The sequence below is a fragment of the Scyliorhinus canicula genome, chromosome 11, assembly GCF_902713615.1.
Source record: "Scyliorhinus canicula chromosome 11, sScyCan1.1, whole genome shotgun sequence".
Taxonomy (NCBI): Eukaryota; Metazoa; Chordata; class Chondrichthyes; order Carcharhiniformes; family Scyliorhinidae; genus Scyliorhinus; species Scyliorhinus canicula.
This window is the reverse complement of record NC_052156.1, coordinates 6747730-6774180: the sequence shown is the minus strand read 5'-3', so window position 1 is coordinate 6774180 and position 26451 is coordinate 6747730. Positions and strand designations below refer to the sequence as shown.

General features: G+C 51.3%; 1 protein-coding gene across 2 annotated transcripts in view; it reads left to right on the top strand.

Moving 5' to 3' along the window:
• The window catches only part of LOC119973738 (monoglyceride lipase-like), an 85884-nt gene that overhangs the window by 12998 nt on the left and 46435 nt on the right, over window positions 1-26451 (top strand). For both annotated transcript variants that reach the window (XM_038812149.1, XM_038812148.1), the window contains one exon: window positions 15512-15618. In XM_038812149.1, the coding sequence (XP_038668077.1) occupies window positions 15512-15618 (107 nt within the window). The remainder of the gene's footprint in view (window positions 1-15511; window positions 15619-26451) is intronic.

The following is a 26451-nucleotide window of genomic DNA, read 5'->3' as shown; positions in this document are numbered from 1 at the left end:
GAACGTGCTCGGTGACTGAGCGTCCACAATGCCCTGATGTAGAGAATTTTGTTGACATCCTCCGAGTCAACAAAATACACCTCATCTCAATCCTGAATTGCTGATTCCTTATCCTGAGATTGACATCTCAACAAGGTTGGGGAGTGGGGTGGGCAGAAAGCGATGGGAGGGGGGTTTGATACAGGGAGTGGAGAAAGATTGGGGCTGCCGGAGTCCCAGTTCTAGACGTCTCAGTCATGAAGAACAGCCTCTTAGCATCTACCGCTCCAGCACATCCAATCCCCAACAATAATACCATCCGCATTCATCACAGATAGTCGCCTGTATCGAGCAAATGGTTCAAACCATTTGTCACTACCAGGGATGTCAATTACAAAGGTGCTGCCTTTAATGTATTTCACACATCATGCCTGACCTATTTTTAAAAGTCCAGTGTGTGGAAATATAAGCTGATGATTGGATGAGATTCATTGTAATTGAGGATTGAGCCACACCTCTGCCTAGGTGGTTATTAGTATCCTCAACCAGAAGCTACCCTCAGCTGAGATCTGGTAAGAAAAACCCCGGCCCTTCACATAGTATTTGAGTAAAGAGCTGGTTAGCTCTGTGGGAGGAAGGAGGGAGGCGGGGGATGGTGGAGTGTTGGATTTTGGGAAGGGGGTGGGGGAACGAGGTGGGTGTGGCACATGTGCAGCCAGAAGTAGCCAACTGAAATTGGACGCGAGTTGCCATGTCAGGAAACGACAACAAGAACTTAAATTTGAGCAGTGCCCAACGTGGCCCATGTGGAAATAAATGAGGAACAGGCTACATCAGAGAGGTTGAGAACAAGAAGGTGCAGAAAAGATTGGCAAGAATGGTTTCAGGGATGAGGAATGTCAGCTTGGGGGAACTGAAGAAGGTGTTCAATATCACAAGGAGATCTGGACCAGGTGCATAAGGAGAAACTATTCCAACTGGGCGAAGGGTTGAGACTAGAAGATATTGATTTAGCAAATTAGCAACAGAAAGGATGGTGACACGGGGGAAAATTATTGTTACGCACAGAGTGGTTAGGATCTGGAATGCCTGAGCGTGTGGTGGGGGCAGATCCACTGGAGGCCTTCAAAAGAGAATTGTATCATTATCTGAAGTCAACACATTTTGCAGAGCCATTCACCTAGTCGGGGCTGGTTTAGCACAGGGCTAAATAGCTGGCTTTTAAAGCAGGCCAGCAGCACGGTTCAATTCCCGCACCAGCCTCCCCGAAAAGGCGCCGGAATGTGGCGACTAAGGGCTTTTCACAGTAACTTCATTTGAAGTGTACTTGTGACAATAAGCAATTTTCATTTTTTACATTCTCGTTCAGAGCCGACAAGGGCACGATGGGCAGAACGGCCTCTTTCTGTGCTGTAACCATTCTACGATTGTCGGGGCAGAATGTTGTCACTGGAGTCGGGGATTCGACAGTGGCCAGAAATGTGCGCCAGCAACGTGCGCGGTCAGCCGGCAGAACGTCCCACTGGGTTTTACCAGCGTTGCTATCCCGGGCATGGCAGGTGCCCTTTGCCCTCAGGGCACCAGCGCAACTGGAGGATGGGCAGCTCTGCAGCCTCACCAGAAGCATTTGGCCATTGCTGAGACAAGCATGTGTTCCCCCGGCCCACACCAGGTAGGCTGAGGAAACATTCCAAAAACTGTAGAATTGTGCCGATGGAGGGGAAACCTCTCTGAATTAATCACTGGGGCCGTGGGGGCTGCCTTCCTGTCTGCCACCCCCTCGTTGCACAAAAAATCCTGCCCCGTGCCACCCTTCCCACCTCCCTGACCCCCACCCTGGGACTGCAACTGCATTCATCTGATAGCCTCCCCACCTGGAGGGGGAGGGGGGAGAGGTGGTGTTGATCCACCATTGGCAAGATGCCAAAGGCCTGATGGAACAGTCCTCAATAAAGCCTTTGGCCCTTCAGATTTGCTTTATGCCTCCTTGGGGAAGTCTGTCTGCAGCCGATCATAGAATCATTGAGTTTACATTGCAGAAGGAGGCCATTCGGCCCATCGAGTCTGCACCAGCCCTTGGAAAGAGCATCCTCTTTAGACCCACACCTCCACCCTATCGTCGTAACCCAGTAACCCCACCTAACCATTTGGACACTAAGGGCAATTTATCATGGCCAATCCACCTAACCTGCACATCTTTGTGACTGTGGGAGGAAACGGGAGCACCCGGAAGAAACTCCCCCCCCCCTATGATTCCAACATGTTATTGTTCGAAGGTGACCAATTGGCAAGGGCAAAGGATGGCACAAAGGCTCACGGGCTGCAAGTTATTCTCAGGCGAAACATTCAGGCTTAAAAGACCTAAGTTCAATTTGCCCACAATCTGTAACACCAGAGGAAGTTGCTGACAGCGGATGTGGGTTTATCAATATTGACTGCAGAAATCGAAAAGACAAGAGAATTTGCTGATAAACCAGTTCCTAGTTCCTGCTAAGCAACACAGCGCAGGGTCAGCAGCGTCTGAAAAGTGGTTGGACAAGGAATTCCAGAAATAGCAGCTTATTTTAATATAACAAGCTGACTGCTGTCATGCCACTGCCTTTCAAAGAACAAGCTGGAAGACAAAGGAGTATTGTGGAAGTTGTGCTCTATTTGCTGGTAACATCACACCCCGAGTGTTCCGATTACACTTCAAAAATGTCAACAAAGGAGAGAGTGAACCAGTTATTTCTTGCCGTGTTTTTTTCCTGACCTCCCCCGTTCCTCGGCCCTCCCCCAACCGCTGGGACAGGAGCCAGAAATTTACAATCAACAGTAACCTCCCTGAACATTGATCACCCTTAAAGCGCCTTATAAAGCCATTTCTCCGCAGTAAACACATTCTAAACAGAAGCATCAAGGGAGCAGAGTAGGTTGAAAACATCAGGAGTAAGAGCAGCAGAAGACCACGTGACCCCTTGAACCTGCTCCCCCATTTAATAAGGTTATTATGGCTGACCTTTGACCACAACTCCATTTTATCTGCCTGACCTCCATATCCCTCGGGTGTAGGGATGTGCCCAGCAACTACAGGCCGGCCAGTTTAACTTTGCTGGTAGAATCAATAATTCCGGAAAAGGCTAACAATCGTCACATGGACAAATGTAGGTTAATTAAAGGAAAATCATGTTTAACTAACTTGCTGGAGATTTTGAAGGGGGTAACAGGGAGGGTTGACAAGGGAAATGGTGTTGATGAGGTGTACATAGACTTCCAAGAGGCATTTGATCGACAGACTTGTGAGCAAAGTCACTAGTTAGGCCTTAGCCGCAATATTGCATTCAGCTCTGGGTCCCAAGCTTCAGGAAGGATGTGGAAGGCTTTGGAGAGGGTGCGGGAAATATTCACCAGAATGGTTCCTGGGGCGAGGGACTTCAGTTATGAAGACAGTTCGGAGAAGATAGGACCGTTTTTCCGAGAGAAAAGAATGAGGGAGGAGATTTGCTGGACAAAGTGGGTGGGGAGAAAATGTCCCCTCTCGTGCTCGAGAACGAGAGGGCACAGATTTAAGGTCATGAGCCAGAGAAGCATTAGAGACGAGAGGAGAGATATTTTCACACAGCGAGTGGTCAGGATCTGGAATGTGCTGCCTGAGAGCGAGGTGGCGGCAGGGTCAATTGTAGCATTCACAGGGGGATTAGATTGTTATCAGAAAAGGAAGAATGTGCATAGTTACAGAGAGAAGGAGGGAGAATGGAACCAGCTGAATTTCTCATTTGGGGACTTGGTGCAGACAAGATGGGATCAAATGCCCTCCCTCTGCCACACCAATCCTGTGATTCCATTTCTCTGCTGGGAACACATGTTGGGAATCTGGACACACGCAGCATGTAATTGTCTGAATTTGAATGATTGCTGATACAGGTTTTGATAAGGGTATCCCGCCACATGCACTGGCGGCTATTCTCCGAATCAGTAATTGCTAGCAGCACAAATTCAGGACTCCCAACAGAATAAAACCACCTTGACGAAATTAGGAGGGGCCACGGTTAGAAGACAATTGAGGATTAATGGGGCGCGGCCAGAGATATGGAGTGGGGTCAGAAATTAAACTCGGGGTCGGTGAATGGGGTGTATTGGAGATGGAGCCCAAGGATATAAGCAGAATGGAGGGGGGTTTAATATCAAATAGGTTGGAGTAAGTAAATAACTTTTCTGAATAAAGTTCACTTTAAACATAATGTTGTCTTCAGGGCCTTGCATCCAGTGTCTGGAAGGGAGAGAAGCACGGGAAAAATTAAAATGGTTTGGCTTTGATGTCATGGGTTTGTAAACAGGAACATATGTCCGGAGGTATTAGACACAATGGAATATGCACCATATTTGAAATGAAATGAAATGAAAATGAAATAATAATCGCTTATTGTCACAAGTAGGCTTCAAATGAAGTTACTGCGAAAATCCCCTAGTCACCACATTCTGGCGCCTGTTCGGAGAGGCCGGTACGGGAACCAGCCATATTTGTACCATTTTTGTATTTGTATTTATATTCCATATTTGTAGCTCCTGTCCCTTGACGGTTGTTATGTTTCTTTGTCTCTTTCTGCAACAATGGGTGGGATTTTCAGGCTCTGCTCAACATTGCGATTGTCCAGTTCCGCTGAAAGTCAATGGACTTTGGGTGATGCAGCCGAACCTGCCGCGGTGCGCCCCGCCATGATGGACATGGACAATCCCTCCCGCGGTGCGCCCCGCCATGATGGATATGGACAATCCCTCCCGCAGCCCCGCCATGATGGACATGGACAATCCCTCCCGCGGCCCCGCCATGATGGACATGGACAATCCCTGTCATGGTGCACCCCGCCATGATGGACATGGACAATCCCTGCCGCGGTGCACCCCGCCATGACGGACCTGGACAATCCCTGCCGCGTGCATCCCGCCATGATGGACATGGACAATCCCTCCTACGGCCCCGCCATGATGGACATGGACAATCCCTCCCACGGCCCCGCCATGATGGACATGGATAATCCCTCCCGCGGCCCTGCCATGATGGACATGGACAATCCCTCCCACGGCCCCGCCATGATGGACATGGACAATCCCTCCCACGGCCCCGCCATGATGGACATGGACAATCCCTGCCGCGGTGCGCCCCGCCATGATGGACATGGACAATCCCTGCCGTGGTGCGCCCCGCCATGATGGACATGGACAATCCCTGCCGCGGCCCCGCCATGACGGACATGGACAATCCCTCCCGCGGCCCCGCCATGACGGACATGGACAATCCCTGCCGCGGCCCCGCCATGATGGACATGGACAATCCATCCCGTGGCCCCGCCATGATGGACATGGACAAACCCCCCCGCGGCCCCACCATGATGGACATGGACAATCCCTGCCGCGGTGCGCCCCGCCATGATGGACATGGACAATCCCTGCCGTGGTGCGCCCCGCCATGATGGACATGGACAATCCCTCCCGCGGCCCCGCCATGATGGACATGGACAATCCCTGCCACGGCCCCGCCATGATGGACATGGACAATCCCTCCCGCGGTGCGCCCCGCCATGATGGACATGGACAATCCCTGCCGCGGCCCCGCCATGATGGACATGGACAATCCCTCCCGCGGCCCCGCCATGATGGACGTGGACAATCCCTGCCGCGGTGCGCCCCGCCATGATGGACATGGACAATCCCTGCCGTGGTGCGCCCCGCCATGATGGACATGGACAATCCCTCCCGCGGCCCCGCCATGATGGACATGGACAATCCCTGCCACGGCCCCGCCATGATGGACATGGACAATCCCTCCCGCGGTGCGCCCCGCCATGATGGACATGGACAATCCCTGCCGCGGCCCCGCCATGATGGACATGGACAATCCCTCCCGCGGCCCCGCCATGATGGACGTGGACAATCCCTGCCGCGGTGCGCCCCGCCATGATGGACATGGACAATCCCTGCCGCGGTGCACCCCGCCATGATGGATATGGACAATCCCTGCCATGGTGCGCCCCGCCATGACGGACATGGACAATCCCTCCCGCGGCCCCGCCATGATGGACGTGGACAATCCCTGCCGTGGCCCTGCCATGATGGACATGGACAATCCTTCCCACGGCCCCGCCATGACGGACATGGACAATCCCTCCCGCGGCCCCGCCATGACGGACATGGACAATCCCTCCCGCGGCCCCGCCATGATGGACATGGACAATCCCTGCCGTGGCCCTGCCATGATGGACATGGACAATCCCTGCCGCGGTGCGCCCCGCCATGATGGACATGGACAATCCCTCCCGCGGCCCCGCCATGATGGACATGGACAATCCCTGCCGCGGCCCCGCCATGATGGACATGGACAATCCCTGCCGCGGCCCCGCCATGACGGACATGGACAATCCCTCCCGCGGCCCCGCCATGGCGGACATGGACAATCCCTCCCGCGGCCCCGCCATGATGGACATGGACAATCCCTGCCGTGGCCCCGCCATGATGGACATGGACAATCCCTCCCGCGGCCCTGCCATGACGGATATGGACAATCCCTGCCGTGGCCCCGCCATGATGGACATGGACAATCCCTCCCGCGGTGCGCCCCGCCATGATGGACATGGACAATCCCTGCCGTGGCCCCGCCATGATGGACATGGACAATCCCTGCCGCGGTGCGCCCCGCCATGACAGATATGGACAATCCTTCCCGCGGCCCCGCCATGATGGACATGGACAATCCCTCCCGCGGCCCCGCCATGATGGACATGGACAATCCCTCCCGCGGTGCGCCCCGCCATGATGGACATGGACAATCCCTGCCGCGGTGCGCCCCGCCATGACGGACATGGACAATCCCTGCCGCGGTGCGCCCCGCCATGATGGATATGGACAATCCCTCCCGCGGCCCCGCCATGATGGACATTGACAATCCCTCCCGCGGCCCCGCCATGACGGACATGGACAATCCCTGCCGTGGCCCCGCCAGGATGGTCATGGAAATTCCCTGCTGCGGTGCACCCCCAATGACGGACATGGACAATCCCTGCCGCGGTGCATCCCGCCATGACGGACATGGAAATTCCCTCCCGCGGTGCGCCCCGCCATGATGGACATGGACAATCCCTGCCGTGGTGCACCCCGCCATGATGGACATGGACAATCCCAGCCAATGGCTTTCCTTTCTTTGGCTGAAACTTTCCAGGCATTCCCACCATTGGGATCTTCCAGTGCCTCCAGTCTGTGCCAAGCCGTGTCAGGGGGAAGTTCCAGGGGCAGACCCTCTGGGAAGCCCAGTTTGGAGCAGCTTCCCATTACATGTGGTTTGGGGGTGGGGGTGGGGGGCTAGGGTCCTCCCTCCCTCTATCTGCGTTCCTCTAATTCCTTCTCTGTGATCCTCTGTCTCTTGGACTATTCTCGGCTCGTGTGTTCCTGTCTTCATTCTTTCTGTCTCTCGACTTTCCCTGACATCTTCTGTGTCTTTCTCTCATGATCCTTGCCTCTCTTTCTCTGTCCCCCTGCCATTTCAGTCGGCGACGTTTCGCTGTGCTTTCACTTTCCATGGGCTGTATTTTACCCCCCCCCCCCCCCCAGGTGTACTTTGGTCGGGGAGGGGGGGGCACTAAAATAGGGTGGTTACCCCCTCCACCAGCTTCCCGCCCATCAGTGAGCTCACCCCCATTATTCAAGGGCTGGTGGGGCACCAAAATAGACAACCCACCCGCCATATTCAAATAAACAATCACGGTTCAGTTAATCTGGTTACTAAACTTGATCCTGGTAACTTGCTGCCTACGTGATAAAATGCTCGGTGTGGGCAAATGAGGGCAGGAGTGGGCAGCCTGATTTTTCAAAAGAGATCTTCAAGGGCCGTGAGGAGGGGGCGGTTCACTTTTCAGGGCCTGCTCTTTGCCAATCACGGGGCAGTCCCTCTAAGATTAAACTCTCCCCATCCTGCCGACCCGGTCGCCTATCGGAGACCCCATGGGCCTTCTTTCTTCTTCACCTCCAGCAATCCCGTCGGTGCCCACTGACCCGCTCTTGGCACTGCCAGGACTGATGGGGCTGTAATTGGCCGGCAGAGGCATGGCCTGCTCACCTGCAAGGGGCAGAACTCCCAGAACTCCCAGGGGCTGGTTTAGCACACTGGGCTTAATCGCTGGCTTTGAAAGCAGACCAAGCAGGCCAGCAGCATGGTTCGATTCCCGTAACAGCCTCCCCCAACAGGTGCCGGAATGTGGCGACTAGGGGCTTTTCACAGTAACTTCATTGAAGTCTACTCGTGACAATAACCAATTTTCTTTCTTTCTTTCTTCTTTCAGCCCTCATTTAGCCGCTCCACTTTATAACTAGTCAATGCTCCATATCAATATTGCTTCCAGAGGGGAGCGGGGAGGGGTGAGGCTTCTGCGTCCCCATATTATTCAGCCCTCAGCCCTCTCTTCCCCGGTTTGTTTCTCCTGCTTGTTTACTCTCCCTCTTCCTTGAAAACAAATCTTCCGAACTCACAGCCGCTTGCTTCACCTTTCACCACCTTCAACAGCTCCTCAAAATGTAACTGTCCAGCTGCACCTTCTCTCGCCTTCCTTCCCCAACTCTGCACCTAACCCCTGCTCAGATCCCAGTGGCTCTGCCCCACGCTGAAAACCATCTTCATCCTCCTCCATGAGAGGAGCTACAATTAGTTCAGGGTGGTGCTCACGTACGCCCCTTACCAACAGAGAAACATTGTGAAACACCACAGGCTGGATTCTCACAGAATGGGACTATGTCCCCACGCCGGCGTAAAAACGCTGGAATTTTACTCCAGAGGTTCCTGGAAAAAAGATCAGCTAATTCACAGCCCTGCAGGAGGCTGGGCAGGGACCCGGAGTAATTCACACAGCTTTAGCTGCAGATACGGGTCCCCGCACCTCCGGCCTGGAATCCGCGCATGCGCACAGAGGCTGCCTCGCTGAGCTCCATGACGATCGGCCGCGTGCCCCAGCATATAACTGCGCGAATCTAACCCCCGGCCGCCTACAAGGCCCACCCCCGCCGGTGTCCAATCCCCCCCCCCCCCAACCAGCATTCCACGCCAGCATTCCGACCGGCAATACCAGGTTAGTTCCACGCCGTCGGGAGCGGATGATCATAGAATTCATAGAATTTACAGTGCAGAAGGAGGCCATTCGGCCCATCGAGTCTGCACCGGCTCCTGGAAAGAGCACCCTACCCAAGGTCGACACCTCCACCCTGTCCCCATAACCCAGCTACCCCACCCAACACTAAGGGCAATTCTGGACACTAAGGGGCAATTTAACATGGCCAATCCACCTAACCTGCACATCTTTGGACTGTGGGAGGAAACCGGAGCACCCGGAGGAAACCCACGCACACACGGGGAGGATGTGCAGACTCCGCACAGACAGTGACCCAAGCCGGAATCGAACCTGGTACCCTGGAGCTGTGAAGCAATTGTGCTAACCACAATGCTACCGTGCTGCCATCACCGTGCTAGCCTCTTGTCACTGGGCTTCCAGCCGCGTGGAGTACTCTGTGATCATGCCGATTCTCGAGTCCCCGGTTTCGGCGTGAAAGTGGATTCCCCCCCTGTGCCGAACGCAATTTTGGCGCTGGGCTGCGGAGAATCCAGCCCCACGTCCTTCATAAGCGCCTTGTTACAAAGTGTGTTTTGGACAGCTTCTAAGAGATCCTTCAATTGGCCCTGGATATATAATCTGCTGAGGTGCGCCAGCGACGTGAGCACAAATCCAAGCTGACAGTCCCAGGGCAGCACTGAGGGAGTTCTGTCCTGTTGGAGGTGCCATCTTTCAGATGAGAGATGACACAGAGTCCCTGTCTGCCCTCTCAGGTGGGTGTGAAGGCCCCACAGCCATGGTTTTGAAGATGGGCACGGGGGGGGGGGGGGGGGGGATCTCCCCTGTGCTCTGGCTGATATTTACCCCTCCACCAGCATCACTAAGAAATGATCCTTTATCGCCTTTCTGTTTGCGGGATCGCGCTGTGCACAAAATGGCTGCCATGTTTCTTCCATTGCAGTACTGACCAGGCTTCAGTCGTATTTTATTGGCTGTGAAGCACTTTGGGACATCGTGACAGCAGCGTTATAGAAATGCGAACACTTTCTATATTGTACACTACAAACATTGTGAAACACTCAGCATTATATTGTACTCATTTGTTTAGTAAACTGCAGTAAACAACACCCTGAACAGCCGGGATGGCAGCCAAATCGAGAGCACTATTGTTTGCTGACCCTCCTGTTCCCTGCCAAGTTTGGTCCATTTTTCTCCTTCTCCCGTTCGCCACTGAAGCCATTAACCCTTTGCTGAGCTGTGGCGCCCAGGGGCTCAGTCTCCTGCAGTACATTGCCCAACTCACCTTTCCATCGAATCCCTTCAGTGCAGAAGGAGGCCATTTGGCCCATCAACTCTGCCCTGATCATCTGAAAGAACACCCTATCTAGGCCCACTCCCTCACCCTATCCCTGTAACCCCACCTAATCAGCACATCCTGGTCGCGAAGGGACAATTTAGCACGGCCAGTGCATCTAAACTGCACATCTTTGGACAGTGAGGGAACCGGAGCACCCGGAGGAAACCCACAGCGACACGGGTAGAATGTACAAACGCCACGCAGATGGTTACCCCTGGCCAGAATTGAACCCAGGTCCCTGGCGCTGTGAGGCAGCGATGCTAACCATTGTGCAACCACGCTGCCACCCCTTTCCAAAGGCGCTGCTTGATCTTCGACTACCAAGTTCACATACTGTCCAACTGAGGTCCCAGGGCAGAAAAAGGGAGTAGGGAGACCTGTAGATTCCCCCCCCCCTCACTACTCCAGGGACATAAAGGCAGCAGCTCTCAACCTGTGCAGACTGGGGACTGCTCAGTTACCGAATCCTAAACCAGCTAAAGCTAAAGGTTTTTCTCAGCTGGTTGATGATCTGGGCCTACAAAAGGTTGAAAAAAAAAAGAAATCTTTTTATTCAGAGCTTCCATCTTCCTGAGGCTGATCCACATCCAACAACCTGCTCTGAAAACTCTGCTCACGTTCTGACAGCCACGACAGCAACTGAGACAATCCACAAGATTCTAAAACAACGCACAACATTCTAAAATAAACAGCATCAACATTGAAAGAAAAGGTTTATTCAGCCTAGCTCCCAGTGTTTACGAATCGTCTAAAAAATTCTAGGATCCAGACCAACGTCTTCACCAAAAACTGACCGTTTTTTCCTCGGGCCTTGCCCTATCGGTGAACCACCTTTCGTTGAAATCTGATGATAGGTTTTTGCGATATGTTGTTTACAGACAAACAGGCCAACAGGGGTGTAACGAATACCTCCACCCACCTTCAGTAGCAGAGGTATAACTTTCAAATGGGAGTAGGGTCTATATGTGAAAGGGAGCATTTGCAGGTTTATGGGAAGAGAGCAGGGGAGTGAGACGAATTGAACAGCTCTTTCAAAGAGCCAGCACAGACACTGTGGACCGAATGGCCTTTTTCTGTGCTCCAATGGTTCTCAGAGCTCGGTAACTTCCAGAAACATCTTAAAGAAGGAAAGTAACGAGAGTGGCGGGAGTTTATTGGAGGAAATTCCTGAGCTTTGAGCCATGATAGTTGAAGATAAGACCTCCAGTGATGGGCTGAAGGAACTTGAGGACGTGTAAGAGGCCAGAATCAGAGGAAGTCTGAGTTTAAAAAAATTAATTTATGGGATGTGGGCATCATTGGTTAGACCAGCATTTAATGCCCATCCCTAGCTACCCTTCCAGAGGTGGCGGTGAGCTGGCATCGCAAACTGCTGTAGACCCTAAAGTCTAGGTAAACCCACAGTGCTGTTAGGGATCGAATTTCAAGATTTTGACCCAGCGACAGTGAAGGAACGGCGATATATTTCCCAGTCAGGGTGGTGAGTGACTTGGAGGGGAACCTCCAGGTGGTGGGGTTCCCAGGTATCTGATGCTCTTGTCATTCTGGATGGCAGTGGTCGTGGGTTTGGAAAGTGCTGTCTAAGGAGTCTTGGTGAGTTGCTGCAGTGCATCTTGTAGATGGTACACACGGCTGCCACTGTTCATCGCAGGAGGAGTGAGTGCACTTTTGTGGAAGGGAGAGCAATCAAGTGGGGCTGCTTTGTCCTGGATGGTGTTGAGCTTCTTGAGTGTTGTTGGAGCTGCACTCGTCCAGGTAAGTGGAGAGTATTCCATCACACTTCTGACTTGTGCCTTGTAGATGGTGGACAGGCTTTGGGGGGGTCAGGAGGTAAGTTATTCGGTGCAGGATTCCCAACCTTTGACCTGCTCTGGCTGCCACAGGATTTATATGGCTGGGTCCAGTTCAGTTTCTGATCAGTGATAACCCCGAGGATGTTGATAGTAGGGGAATCAGCGATGGTAATGCCATTGAATGTCAAGGGGCGATGGCTAGATCGTCTCTTATTAGAGATGGTCATTGCCTGCCACTTGTGTGGTGCGAATATAATTTGCCACTTGCCAGCCCAAGCCTGGATATTGTCCAGGTCTTGCTACATTTGGACACGGACTGCTTCAGTATCTGAGGAGTTGCGAATGGTGCTGAGCATTGTGCAGTCATCAGCAAACATCCCCGCTTCTGACCTTATGCTGGAAGGAAAGTCATTGATGAAGCAGCTGAAGATGGTTGGGCCTAGGGCACTACCCTTTTCTTTTCCTTTTAAAAAAAAATAAATTTAGAGTACCCAATTATGTTTATTCCAATTAAGGGGCAATTTAGCGTGGCCAATCCACCTACCCTGCACATCTTTGGGTTGTGGGGGTGAAACCCACGCAGACATGGGGAGAATGTGCAAACTCCACACGGACAGTGATCCAGGGCTGGGATTCAATCACGAGTCCTCAGCGCCGCAGTCCCAGTGCTAACCACTGCACCACGTGCCGCCCTTACAAGGACACTGCCCTGAGGAACTCCTGTAGTGATGTCCTGGAGCTGAGATGACTGACCTCCAACCACCACAACTACCTTCCTTTGAGCCAGGTATGACTCCAACCGTCGGAGAGTTTTGCCCCTGATTCCCATTTCCTCCAGTTTTACTAGGGCAGCACAGTAGCATTGTGGTTAGCACAGTTGTTTCACAGCTCCAGGGTCCCAGGTTCGAATCCCGGCTTGGGTCACTGTCTGTGCAGAGTCTGCACGTTCTCCCCGTGTCTGCGTGGGTTTCCTCCCACAGTCCAAAGATGTGCAGGTTAGGCAGATTGGCCATGATAAATTACCCTTAGTGTCCAAAAAAGGTTAGGTGGGGTTGCTGGATTAAGGGGATAGGGTGGATATGTGGGCTTAGGTAGGGTGCTCTTTCCAAGGGCCGGTGCAGACTCGATGGGCCGTATGGCCTCTTTTTGCACTGTAAATTCTATGATGCCATTTTCGGTCAAATGCTGCCTTGAAGTGAAGAGCAGTCACTCTCACCTCACCTCGGGCATTCAGCTCTTTTGTCCCTGTTTGAACCAAGGCTATAATGAGGTCAGGAGCTGAGTGACCTGGCGGAACCCAAACTGAGTGTCAACAAGCAAGTTATTTCTAAGCAAGTGGCACTCGATAGCACTGTTCATGACTCCATCCATCACCTTACTGATGAGTCAGTAGACTGAAGGGGCAGTAACTGGTTGGGTTGGATTTGTTCGGTTTCTTGTGTACAGGGTACACCTGGCAATTTTCCACATTGCTGGGAAGATGCCAGTGTTTTAGCTATTCTGAAACAGCTTGGCTAGGGGTGCAGTAAGTTCTGGAGCTGAAGTCTTCAGTACTATTACCGGGGTATTGTCAGGGCCCATTGCCGTTGCAGGATCCAGTGCCTTCAGCCATTTCTTAATATCACGTGGAGTGAATCGTATTAGCTGAAGCCTGACATCTGTGGTGCTGGGAACATCTGGAGGAGACTGAGATGGATCATCCACTCAGCATCTGTGTCTGAAGGTTGTCGCGAATGCTTCAGCCTCGTCTTTTGCACAGATGTGCTGGGCTCCCCCATCATTGAGGATGGGGGTATTTGTGAAGCCTCCTCATCCAGTGAGTTGTTTAATTGTCCACCCCCATTTTCACGGCTGGATGTGGCAGGACTACAGAACTTAGATCTGATCTGCTGGTTGTGGGATTGTTTCGCTCTGTCCATCACTTGCTGCTTATGTTGTTTGACACACAAGTAGTTCTGTGTTGTAGCTTCACTGGGTTGACACCCCATTTTTCAGAATGCCTAATGTTGCTCCTGGCATGCTCTCCTGCATTCTTTATTGAACCAGAATTGATCCCCTGGCTGGGTGCTAATGGTAGAGTGGGGGAATATGACAGGCCATGAGGTTGCAGATTGTGGCTGAGTACAATTCTGCTGCTGCTGATGGCCCACAGCGCCAGATGGATACCCAGTTTTGAGCTGCTAGATCTGTTCGAAGTCTATCCCATTCAGCACGGCGGTAGTTTGTAGAGTTGTCAGGTTGGAGGAGTTTAGAGAGATGGAGAGTGGCGAGCACATGGGTGTAAGAAACCTATTTTCAAATCTAAATGCACCACATAAACTTGCCACCCATACATTGATTCTGTCTACACCTCCCGCTGCCTCAGGAAGGCAGACAGCATTGTCAGTGATCCCTCCCACCCAGGCATTGCCTTCTTCCAGACCCTTCCATCAGGCAGAAGATACAGAAGTCTGAAGACCCACACATCCAGACATAGGAGCAGCTTCTTCCCCACAGCTACTAGACTCCTCAACGACTCCCCCTCGGACTGATCTGTTCCCTGTAAGAACACTATTCACGACGCCCTATGCTGCTCTTGCTCATGTATTTGCTTTGTTTGGCCCCTTGTTCCACACTATAACCAATCACTGTTTGTCGATGTACCATTTGTCAATGTTGTCTGTTGATTATTCTTGTGTCTACTATGTACGTACTGTGTATGTTCCTCGGCCGCAGAAAAATACTTTTCACTGTACTTTGGTACATGTGACAATAAATCAAATCAAATTGGCAAAAAAAAAATCAAATTGCTGGACACACTCAGCTGGTCAGGCAGCATCTGGGGCTGTTTAGCACAGGGCTAAATCGCTGGCTTTGCAAGCAGACCAAGGCAGGCCAGCAGCACGGTTCGATTCCCGTAACAGCCTCCCTGAACAGGCGCCGGAATGTGGCGACTAGGGGCTTTTCACAGTAACTTAATTGAAGCCTACTCGTGACAATAAGCGATTTTCATTTTCATTTCATCTGTGGAGCGAGAAACAGAGTTAGCCTTTCAAGTCTAAATTGCCAACATACAGAACTGAGTTGCTGAACCAGGAGCCAGAATAGGTCAGTGAAGGCAGGGGTAACAGGCTGAGGGAACTTGAAATAGGTGAGTCTGGAGGTAACAAAAACATGGAAGAAGAGATCTGCTTCAGATGGACTGAGACATGGGCAGATAGTTAATATTACAAAGGTGAAATCTGGGTTGAATTGCAAGGTTTTAACATAGCTTGTTTGTTCAATTAATGCTTGCTCTTCCACTTCTGAATTCCTCTTTGGCCTAATTCTTCCAGGGCTTTGGTGATGATAATACACGGTGCAGGAGAACACAGCGGCCGCTATGCGGAAGTCGTCACAATGCTTCTGAGACAGTCCCTGTTTGTATTTTCACACGATCATGGTAAGTACCATCTGCCAGCACGGCGATCTATCAAGAATGTGTTTTGCTGAACCGTCATTTGGTAGCTGTTGATTGGCTGTACTTAAACGGCAATTGCTCAAAATATTACTGTTGATTTCATCTTCTTCCTCAACCTGAGCTTTCCTTACCTGAAATTATCTGTTACAAATGCATGACATAGACAGCTCAGTGAAGATATTTTCAGCAACAGTGGAACAAGGCTGGTTCATTGCATTGAACCTGTTCCGCCATTATTGTTAGCATTGACATCCCTATCTTGTTAATCCTAGTTGACTGTCTTTTCCCCATTTTCCTTACTTTCCCAAGTCAGTATTTATCTCTCTTAAACATGCCAATTTAAAAAAAACATTTAATAGATGTGGGCGTCGCTGGCTCGACCAGCATTCATTGCCCATCCATAGTTGCCCTTCAGAAGGTGCTGGTCTTGAACCGCTGCAGCCCCTAAGGTGTAGGTCCACCTACTGTGCTGTTAGAGAGGAAGTTCCAGGATTTTGAGCCAGCGACAGTGAAGGAACGGCGATTTATTTCCAAGTCAGGGTGGTGACTGACTTGGAAGGGAACTTCCAGGTGGTGGGGTTCCCAGGTATCTGCTGCGCTTGGCTTTCTAGGTGGTAGTGGTCCATAGAATCCATGGAATCCCTACATTGCTGAGGCCATTAGGCCCATCGAGTCTGCACTGACCTTCCGAAAGAGTACTTCACCCAAACCCAAACCCCTGCCCTATCCTCGTATCCCCACAAATTGATCATGACCAGTCCACCTAACCTGCATATCTTTGGACTGTGGGAGGAAACAAACACCTAGAGGAGACCCATGCAGACACGGGGAGACATGAAAATTCCACACAGTGACGCATTGGGCTGTGGGTTTGGATGCTGGCTTGGTGAGTTGCTGCAGTGCATCTTGGAGATGGTACACACGGCTGCTACTATGTGTCAGTAGTGGAGGGATTGAATGTTTATGGAAGGGATGCCAATCAAGTGGGCTGCTTTGTCCTGGATGGTGTCGAGCTTCTTGAGTGTTGTTGGGAGCTGCACTCATCCAGGCAAGTGGAGAGTTTCCATCGCACTCCTGACTTGTAGATGATGGACAGGCTTTGTAGGGTCAGGAGGTGAGTTACTCACTGCAGGATTCCTAGCCTTTGACCTGCTCTGCTGGCTACAGTATGTATATGGCTAGTCCAGTTCCGTTTCTGGTCAATGGTAACTCCCATGATATTGATAGTAGGGTTTCAGCAATGTGTGATGTTTAGATCCTTTCTTGTTGGAGATGGTTATTGCCTGGCACTTGGTGTCGCATGAATGTAACTTGCCACTTATCAGCCCAAGCCTGGGTATTGTCCAGGTCTTGCTGCATTTGGACAGGGACTGCTTCAGGGTCTGAGGAGTCGTGAATGATGCTGAACATTGTGCAGTCATCAACGAACATCCCCACTTCTGACCTTATGATGGAAGGGAGGTCATTGACGAAGCAGCTGAAGATGGTTGGGCCTAGGATACTGGGCCTAAGAAACTCCTGAAGTGATATCCTGGAGCTGAGATGATTGACCTCCAACCACCACAACCATCTTCCTTTGTGCCAGGTACGTCTCCAACCAGTGGAAAGTTTCTCGCCTGATTCCCATTGACTCCAGTTTAGCTGGGTTTCCTTGATGCCACATTCGGTCAAATGCTGCCTGGCTGTCAAGGGCAGTCACTCTCACCTCACCTCACCTCAGGCAATTCAGCTCTTCTGTCCATGTTTGAACCAAGGCTGTAATAAGGTCAGGAGGTGAGTGACCCTGGCGGAACCCAGACCGAGTGTCCGTGAGCAAAAGGTGCCGCTTGCTAGCACTGTCGATGAGCCCTTCCATCACTTTGCTGATGATGGAGACTTAACCAATGTCGCCGTTCTGGGTCTCTGAGCTCCATATCCTCACAACCAGTTCCACACTGTTCCAGAATGAATTGTTTCTGAACTGTCGAGAGTTCTAAGCTGATATCCATGATGCTGGGTCACCCGTGAGGGGGATAAAAGTAGCGTGGAAAAACAATCAACCACAACCTGCATTATGTAGCACCCTAATTGAGTAAAATACCTGAAGGCATTTCTCTGGGTTAACTATCAAGCAGAAATTGACACCAAAGCTCATTAGGCAATATTAGGACTTGTGGCACACAGCTTGATCAGGGGGTTAATTTAAAGGAGGTTAGAGAGTTCAAGAGGTCCAGGGAGGGAATCCCAAAGTTTAGGTCCAAGACAGCTGAAGACAATGCCACCAGTTGTGCAGTGAAGAAAAGCAGGGATGTGAAAGGAGCCAGGAGAAGTGCAGAGATCCCGGTGGGGGGCATTGTCGAGCTGGAGGAGATTAAGGTCAAAGGGGCAGCACGGTAGCATTGTGGATAGCACAATTGCTTCACAGCTCCAGGGTCCCAGGTTCGATTCCGGCTTGGGTCACTGTCTGTGCGGAGTCTGCACATCCTCCCTGTGTGTGCGTGGGTTTCCTCCGGGTGCTCCGGTTTCCTCCCGCGGTCAAAAGATGTGCAGGTTGGGTGGATTGGCCATGATAAATTGCCCTTAGTGTCCAAAATTGCCCTTAGTGTTGGGTGGGGTTACTGGTTTGTGGGGATAGGGTGGAGGTGTTGACCTTGGGTAGGGTGCTCTTTCTGGGAGCCGGTGCAGACTCGATGGGCTGAATGGCCTCCTTCTGCACTGTACATTCTATGATAAAGTCGCAATCGTTCCAAATGACCATAGGCTGCTTTCCCCTTTGAGGGGTGAGAGCTGACTGGTGGTGATTTAACCTGAGGGTCACCACACCTCAGGCGAGGGGCCAGGATGAGAAGGCCGGGCCTTCATGGATAACCTCAGCCGGTACGGGGATTGAACCCACGCTGCTGGCCTCGCTCTGCATCACCAACCAGCTGCAGTTTCGACGTATTGGGCAAGAAAGAGTTGGGGTAGAAAATGGAGTGATTGGCTTGAGTTCAACTTATTGAGAGAAAAAAAATTAAATAAATGGGAGTGAGAGAAAGAAAATAAGCAAATAACATCCGCCGGAGCCTCCAAAGTAAATTACAACTGTCTAATTACTTTTGAAGATTAATTGCTGTTGTTGGAGACAAATAATTCACAGACAGTATGGTCCCACAAACAGCAAATGAGATGACTGACCAGTTGAGCTGTTTCTAGTGGTGTTGGTTGCTGGAGAAATGTTGACCTAGACACACCAACTCTCCTTATTCATCTTTCAGTGGGACAACGGGACCTTGTTCACAGCTGCACAGGCAGGGCCCTGGATTGATTCCTCATCCCCAACAGAACTACACTGACAGGTGGGCTGGGATCATGTGCTGGAGCCCTGAGTGAGGCTCAAACTCACAAACCTTCGATTCTAAGGTGAGCCTCGTCAACTGAGGCAAGGTGATGCGCTACATTGCATCAGGGAGCACATTTGAGAGCAGCAGGAGGACAGTGCAGAGCAGCAGTGACTCAAGTTATACAACAAAAGTGTACGGAGTTCCCAAAATCTCCATTGTTACGCCATCCTGGACAAGTGTGTGGTCAACTCAGTCCCACAGGCCCCAAAGTCACAACACGAGTGAATTAACCAATAATTCTTCAAAAAATCACCAAAGTCTTTCATAGAATCATAGAATCCCTACAGTGCAGAAGGAGGACATTCAGCCCATCGAGTCTGCACCGACCCTCAGAAAGAGCACCCAACCCAGGCCCAATCCCCGGCCCTTAGCTGGCCAATGATTACACTCACCAGGTTTTGTAAGTTGAAATACAATGACTATTTATTTACAACAAGAACGATGATGAAATGTGCAGCAATTGCAATTGGGAAAACAAGAAAGCTGACCTACGACCCTCTTTAACTGTCCCATACACACACACAAGATAGACAAATACAGAGGGAGAAGGGGTGAAAATAAGAAGGATGAAGGTCAAAAGATAATTTGCTTCAAATGGTGGTTCCACTTTCCTCACAGCACGCCGGTTGATCAAAGTCTCTGGTTTATAGCCGGTAATGGTGTTTCTCGCTGAGTCACTCATTTAATTCAGTACTTACAGGCAGCAGGTGTTCTGGGGCTTTATTTCTTATCAAACTGGGCCATTCACTTGACGTTCACGTCCTGGCCTGTATCTTTCTGACATAGATACTTGTCTTCAGCTCGTGGTTTGACTTCAAGCCACTGCAGTCTCAAGGGAACAACACCCACACTTACTGGAGAGGGATTCAGCCCTCACCGTGGCTTCTGAAGAGGATTAGTTGGAAAGAGCTGGTTAGATTCCTCCGTCCAAGCTGCAGAGACAAAGGTGAAACCAAACTAGAACCTCATGACTCTAAAAACATTCCCAGGCGGATCAGATCCAATCACCACCCGTTACCGGGCAGAGCACAACCTTTTGGGCCAATTCACTGGCCACCAGCCAAATCAATCAAATTGAGTCATCACGGGTGTTACCAGCCGAAAACAGCACAGCCTTCTCGATCCTTCTGTTTGAATCTGGGGCTTTTCACAGTAACTTCATTGAAGCCAACTTGTGACAATAAGCGATTATTATTATTAAAGGCGCAGACCGCTTTGTCTTAAAGTCACATTAAACATTCATGGATTAAAAATGTAATGGCAAAAATAAAAGAGAGGGGAAATAAGGGAATAAACAAGAATAAGCAGGAAGATACAGGAATGACCCTTACACCATAGATATTCTTTATTCCTTTTCTGTTCCACACTCTATTCACACAGCGCAGTATCTGGGGCGAAAATGGCAGACACCATATTGGCCGCAGGTGCAGCCAATTCTCATCAGGCACGCAGAGATAAAGATAGGCAGATTCACTGGAGCAGTTCAATCAGGAATCGACAGCAGGCGTCTGACCCAAAACCTCCCCGAGGCAGATTGTCTCACAGACCAGTTTGGACCCTTGACTTGAGAATGCTTTTTAACAACACGTTTCCCCTCTGAGCAACGTGTGATTAAATCAGGAATCCATTAGTAAAGTGCTGACACTCCCACCAGGATACACTGAATATCCTCCCTCCCTCCCCAGCTCACCCACCAACCCACAACGCTACGTTATCTGATCTTTGCAAATGTCCCCCCCCCCCCCCCCCCCGAGTGATACTCAATTAGTCTGAGAACCGCTTGGAGGTGAGTCCAGTGATGAGGTTCAGGTCTGTGGGAGGGAGAAAACGGCCAGGAGATCAACAGGAAATCCACCAACACACAGTGAAATGAGCCTAATGCTGACCTGGATCATGCCCAGTGGGGGAGGGCGAAATCCAGACCGTGACATCTCGTGAGACACCATTAAAACAGGCGAGGCGTTTTGAGCATCGCAGATCTTGCCACAGGCCTCTCGCGAGATTCAACAGCCTCGTCCCAGCTCTCTGACCCTCTCGTCCTCTTTAAGATGTCTAGCTGACACAGCGAAAGCCCACAGCGTCCCGCACACTTATCCCCTCTCTGTTCACTGATTTACCTTTGTCCTCACTTCCCACAGCATCGGCAATTTAAAATGCTGATCTTCACACTCAGATCCCTTCAAGGTCTCGGTCCCTTCACCTCATTGTGATCTCTTCCAGCCTTATAATCCCCCGAGTTCTCAGGGTTCCTGCAAACCCTGATCCATTCACCATGCAGTTAGCCCCTGTGACAGCTGAATATTCTCTACCCTCCAATAACTCAACCCTTCTCTGAACCAAATCCAGTTAGGCAATGTCTTTCATAGAATCATAAAATTGTAGAATTAACAGTGCAGAAGGAGGCCATTCGGCCCATTAGTCTGCACTGGCTCTTGGAAAGAGCACCCTACCCAAGCCCACACCGTCACCTTATCCCCATAACCCAGTAACCCCACCTAACCTTTTTGGACGCTAAGGGCAATTTACTTAGCGCCTTTAACGCAGGAACTGAGAGAGTTGGCTCAGTGTTTGATCAAGGAAATAAAGGTGAGGGGTAGCGTTGGGGAGGAATAGGGAGGCGAGGGGGAGCATTGGGGAGGTTTAGGGAGGCGAGGGGTCGCTTTGGGGAGGTATAGGGAGGCGAGGGGTAGCATTGGGGAGGAATAGGGAGGCGAGGGATAGCGTTGGGGAGGTTTAGGGAGGCGAGGGATAGCGTTGGGGAGGTATAGGGAGGTGAGGGGTAGCGTTGGGGAGGTATAGGGAGGTGAGGGGTAGCGTTGGGGAGGTATAGGAGGTGAGGGGTCACTTTGGGGAGGTATAGGGAGGTGAGGGGTAGCGTTAGGGAGGTATAGGGAGGTGAGGGGTAGCGTTGGGGAGGTATAGGGAGGCGAGGGGTAGCGTTGGGGAGGTACAGGGAGGTGAGGGGTAGCGTTGGGGAGGTATAGGGAGGCGAGGGGTAGCATTGGGGAGGTATAGGGAGGCGAGGGGTAGTGTTGGGGAGGTATAGGGAGGCGAGGGGTAGCGTTGGGGAGGTACAAAGGTATAGGGAGGTGAGGGGTAGCGTTGGGGAGGTATAGGGAGGCAAGGGGTAGCGTTGGGGAGTATAGGGAGGCGAGGGGTAGCGTTGGGGAGTATAGGGAGGCGAGGGGTAGCGTTGGGGAGTATAGGGAGGCGAGGGGTAGCGTTGGGGAGTATAGGGAGGCGAGGGGTCACTTTGGGGAGGTATAGGGAGGCGAGGGGTAGTGTTGGGGAGTATAGGGAGGTGAGGGGTAGTGTTGGGGAGTATAGGGAGGCGAGGGGTAGCGTTGGGGAGGTATAGGGAGGCGAGGGGTAGCGTTGGGGAGGTATAGGGGGGCGAGGGGTAGCGTTGGGGAGTATAGGGAGGCGAGGGGTATCGTTGGGGAGTATAGGGAGGTGAGGGGTAGCGTTGGGGAGGTATAGGGAGGCGAGGGGTAGCGTTGGGGAGTATAGGGAGGTGAGGGGTAGCGTTGGGGAGTATAGGGAGGCGAGGGGTAGCGTTGGGGAGGTATAGGGAGGCGAGGGGTAGCGTTGGGGAGGTTTAGGGAGGCGAGGGGTAGCATTGGGGAGGCATAGGGAGGCGAGGGGTAGCGTCGGGGAGGTATAGGGAGGCGAGGGGTAGCGTTGGGGAGGTATAGGGAGACGAGGGGTAGCGTTGGGGAGGTATAGGGAGGCGAGGGGTAGCGTTGGGGAGGTATAGGGAGGCGAGGGGTGGTGTTGGGGAGGTATAGGGAGGCGAGGGGTAGTGTTGGGGAGGTATAGGGAGGCAATTCCAGAGCTTAGTGACAGACAACAGAATGCTTCAATGGGAGGAGAGTAACTAACAAAGGCACGGTAGCAAAGTGGTAGCTTCACAGCTCCAGAGTCCCAGGTTCGATTCCCGGCTTGGGTCACTGTCTGTGCGGAGTCTGCACGTTCTCTCCGTGTGTGCGTGGGTTTCCTCCGGGTGCCCCAGTTTCCTCCCACAGTCCAAAGATGTGCAGGTTAGGTGGATTGGCCATGCTAAATTGCCCCTTAGTGTCCAAAATTGCCCTTAGTGTTGGATGGGGTTACTGGGTTATGGGGATAGGGTGGAGGTGTTGAATTTGGGTAGGGTGCTCTTTCCATGAGCCGGTGCAGACTCGATGGGCCGAATGACCTCCGTCTGCACTGTAAATTCTATGATAATCTATGATGACACGGGAAGAACGGATGGGATAAATTAATCCCAATGACCAGGGAATTTGGGCCAGGATCTCAGAAGTACAGTAAAGTTGGCTGTAAGAATCCAGCAGGGCTTCTAATGAGTATCCCATCCTCAACAGGAAGACGTATTGTTCTGCAGCTCACTATCCAGCTGGCTACAATTAGCTGCCCATAGATAGCAAAATAAGCCTGGATTTTCACTACTGACATAAGGCGGGGGGGATGGGATGGGACGTGCATTTTGCATACGCTATTGAGTTACTAGACAGATTACAGTTTGCACAGAGGCCTGACAAACAAATACATGTATCTATGTAAACATTGGAAAAGATGATTCGAGCAGAGCAAAACCTCAGAACATTTAAGGAAGGAAATCTGTCATTTTTTCCATAAACAGCAACTACAAAACTTCTGTTTGCACAGTGGTGTGGCCGACATGTGACTTCAGACCCATAGCTGTGTGGTTGACCCTTAACTGCCCTCTGAAATGTCCGAGCCAGCCACACAGTTAGACCAAACTGCCAGGAACGTAAGGGTCAAACTAGAATAAAACTGGGCGTATCGCCCAGTATCAACTAAGTCACCAGAAAGCAAACCCAGCCCAGTCAACCAGACAGAGTTCCTCCTCACTAATTTACGGGAGCTAATGTCAAAATTGGGAGTGGTGTCCCACTGGTTAGTCAAGGGCTGGAAACTTTCGACCAATGATTCAGGTCAACGTACGTTCATTAAAGGTTCTTCCTGGTGGAATTGAAACGTTAACTATCTCCAGATTCTTCTGCTTTTGTCTTCAGTTGCCAACTCTGTCTAGTATGACCTCGCCATCGGCAGGGTAGATCCAGTACTAGTGGTGACACAGTGATAGGGGGCTAGATTTAATGTAGCCCGTCACCATGGGAACCCTGTCAGCCAGGCCCACTTACTAATAGAATAGAATAGAATAGAACAGTACAGCACAGAACAGGCCCTTCGGCCCTCGATGTTGTGCCGAGCCATGATCACCCTACTCAAACCCACGTATCCACCCTATACCCGTAACCCAACAACCCCCCACTTAACCTTACTTTTTTAGGACACTACGGGCAATTTAGCACGGCCAATCCACCTAACCCGCACACCTTTGGACTGTGGGAGGAAACCGGAGCACCTGGAGGAAACCCACGCACACACGGGGAGGACGTGCAGACTCCACACAGACAGTGACCCAGCCGGGAATCGAACCTGGGACCCTGGAGCTGTGAAGCATTTATGCTAACCACCATGCTACCGTGCTGCCCGGCGACTTACATACCGGCGAGACCCCATGTCAGTCTCCCAAAGGCGGCGGATCAATTTGGAGAGCGGAAGGAGCTGGCGCGGTATTCCTGGCTGTCAATGAGGAATTAATTAGCTTCATTGATGAGCTGACTGATACCCATTAGCCTTGAGCACACCACAATTTAATGGTGGCTCGGGGATTAAATGGGAGCTATACAGATTTATCGTGCTCTCGGAAGAGTGTACAACAATTTCTAGTGGGTTCGCCAGTGGTTCTGTGGGGAGGGGGGATGGGTTCATGATGATGATCAGAGGACCCACCATCGGGAAGGGTTGGGCCACTGAAAGTCACTACCCTGCCCTTGCCTCTGGCCCTGCTCCCCAACCGTCCCCGTCGTCCCTTCCTGGCTCCTGTGGTTCCTACCCTGTGAATCCATTCCAATTTCACTCACTCTTGGTCTGGGCCTCCACGACATTCCTGGGCCACCATCATCGATCAAACCCGTTGGCATCCCACAGGCAAGTAGCTAGCAGCCTAAGATTTGGCGACAGTTCTTGGCGAGCGGGACATTCGCCACTGCGGACCAGGGAATCAGTAAACAAATGAATCACTTTCAGCGTGGCAAACTATTGGAGCACCACAGGGATTAGTGCTGAGCCTCAATCTGTAGTAGCAACTTGGATGAAGGAACAGACTGTAGATTAGCCAGATTTGCTGATGATGGGGAGATGGGGAGGAAAGCAAACTGTGAGGATACAAAGAGTCTGTAAAATAGGTTTGGGGTAAAACATTGGCAGATGGGGCATGAAGCAGGAAAATATGAGGTTGACCACTTTGGCAGGAAAAATAGAGAAACTGAATATCATTTAGATGCGGAGAGACTATTGAATGCTGTGGTACAGAAGGTCAGGCTGTCCTTGTACATGAATCACATAGTTAGCATGCAGGTCCAGCAAGTGATTAGAATGTAAAATGGAATGTTGAGCTTTACTACAAGGGGAATGGAGTATAAAAATAGGGAGTTTTGCTACATCTGTCCAGGGCAGTGGTGAGACGGTAGCATTGTGGATAGCACAATCGCTTCACAGCTCCAGGGTCCCAGGTTCGATTCCGGCTTGGGTCACTGTCTGTGCGGAGTCTGCACATCCTCCCCGTGTGTGCGTGGGTTTCCTCCGGGTGCTCCGGTTTCCCCCCACAGTCCAAAGATGTGCAGGTTAGGTAGATTGGCCATGCTAAATTGCCCTTAGTGTCCAAAATTGCCCTTAGTGTTGGGTGGGGTTACTGAGTTATGGGGATAGGGTGGAGGTGTTGACCTTGGGTAGGATGCTCTTTCCAAGAGCCGGTGCAGACTCGATGGGCTGAATGGCCTCCTTCTGCACTGTAAATTCTATGTAGAGACTGCCTGCCGTTTTGGTCACTTTATTTAGGGGCACATTTGGCTTAGAGGGAGCTCAGAGAAGGTTCATTGAGCGGATTCCTGGGAAGAGGCGCTTGACTTACGAGGAAGGGTTGAGCAGGTTGGGCCCAGGCTCATTGGAGTTTGGAAGAATGAGAGCTGATGTGATTGAGACATGTAAGATCCAGGGATTGACAGGGTAGATGCTGATGGAGTGTTTCCTCTTGTGGTTGAATCTGAAAATAGGGGTCACAGTTTCAAAATCAAGTGTCTCCTACTTAATATGGGGATGAGGAGGAGTCAAGGCCACAACCAGTTCAACCGCGATCTTATTGAATGGCAGAGCAAGCTAGATGGGCTGAAAGGCCGACTCTTACTCCTATTTCTTATATTCTTAAATTCTTGTGTAGAAGCTTAACTGGACCAGCCATATAGATACTGTGGCTACAAGAGCAGGTCAAAGGGCAGGGGTTCCAAGGTGGGTAACTCACCTGATTCCCCAAAGCCTTTCCATCAGCTACAAGGTACAAGTCAGGAAATGTAACAGAACTTTATCG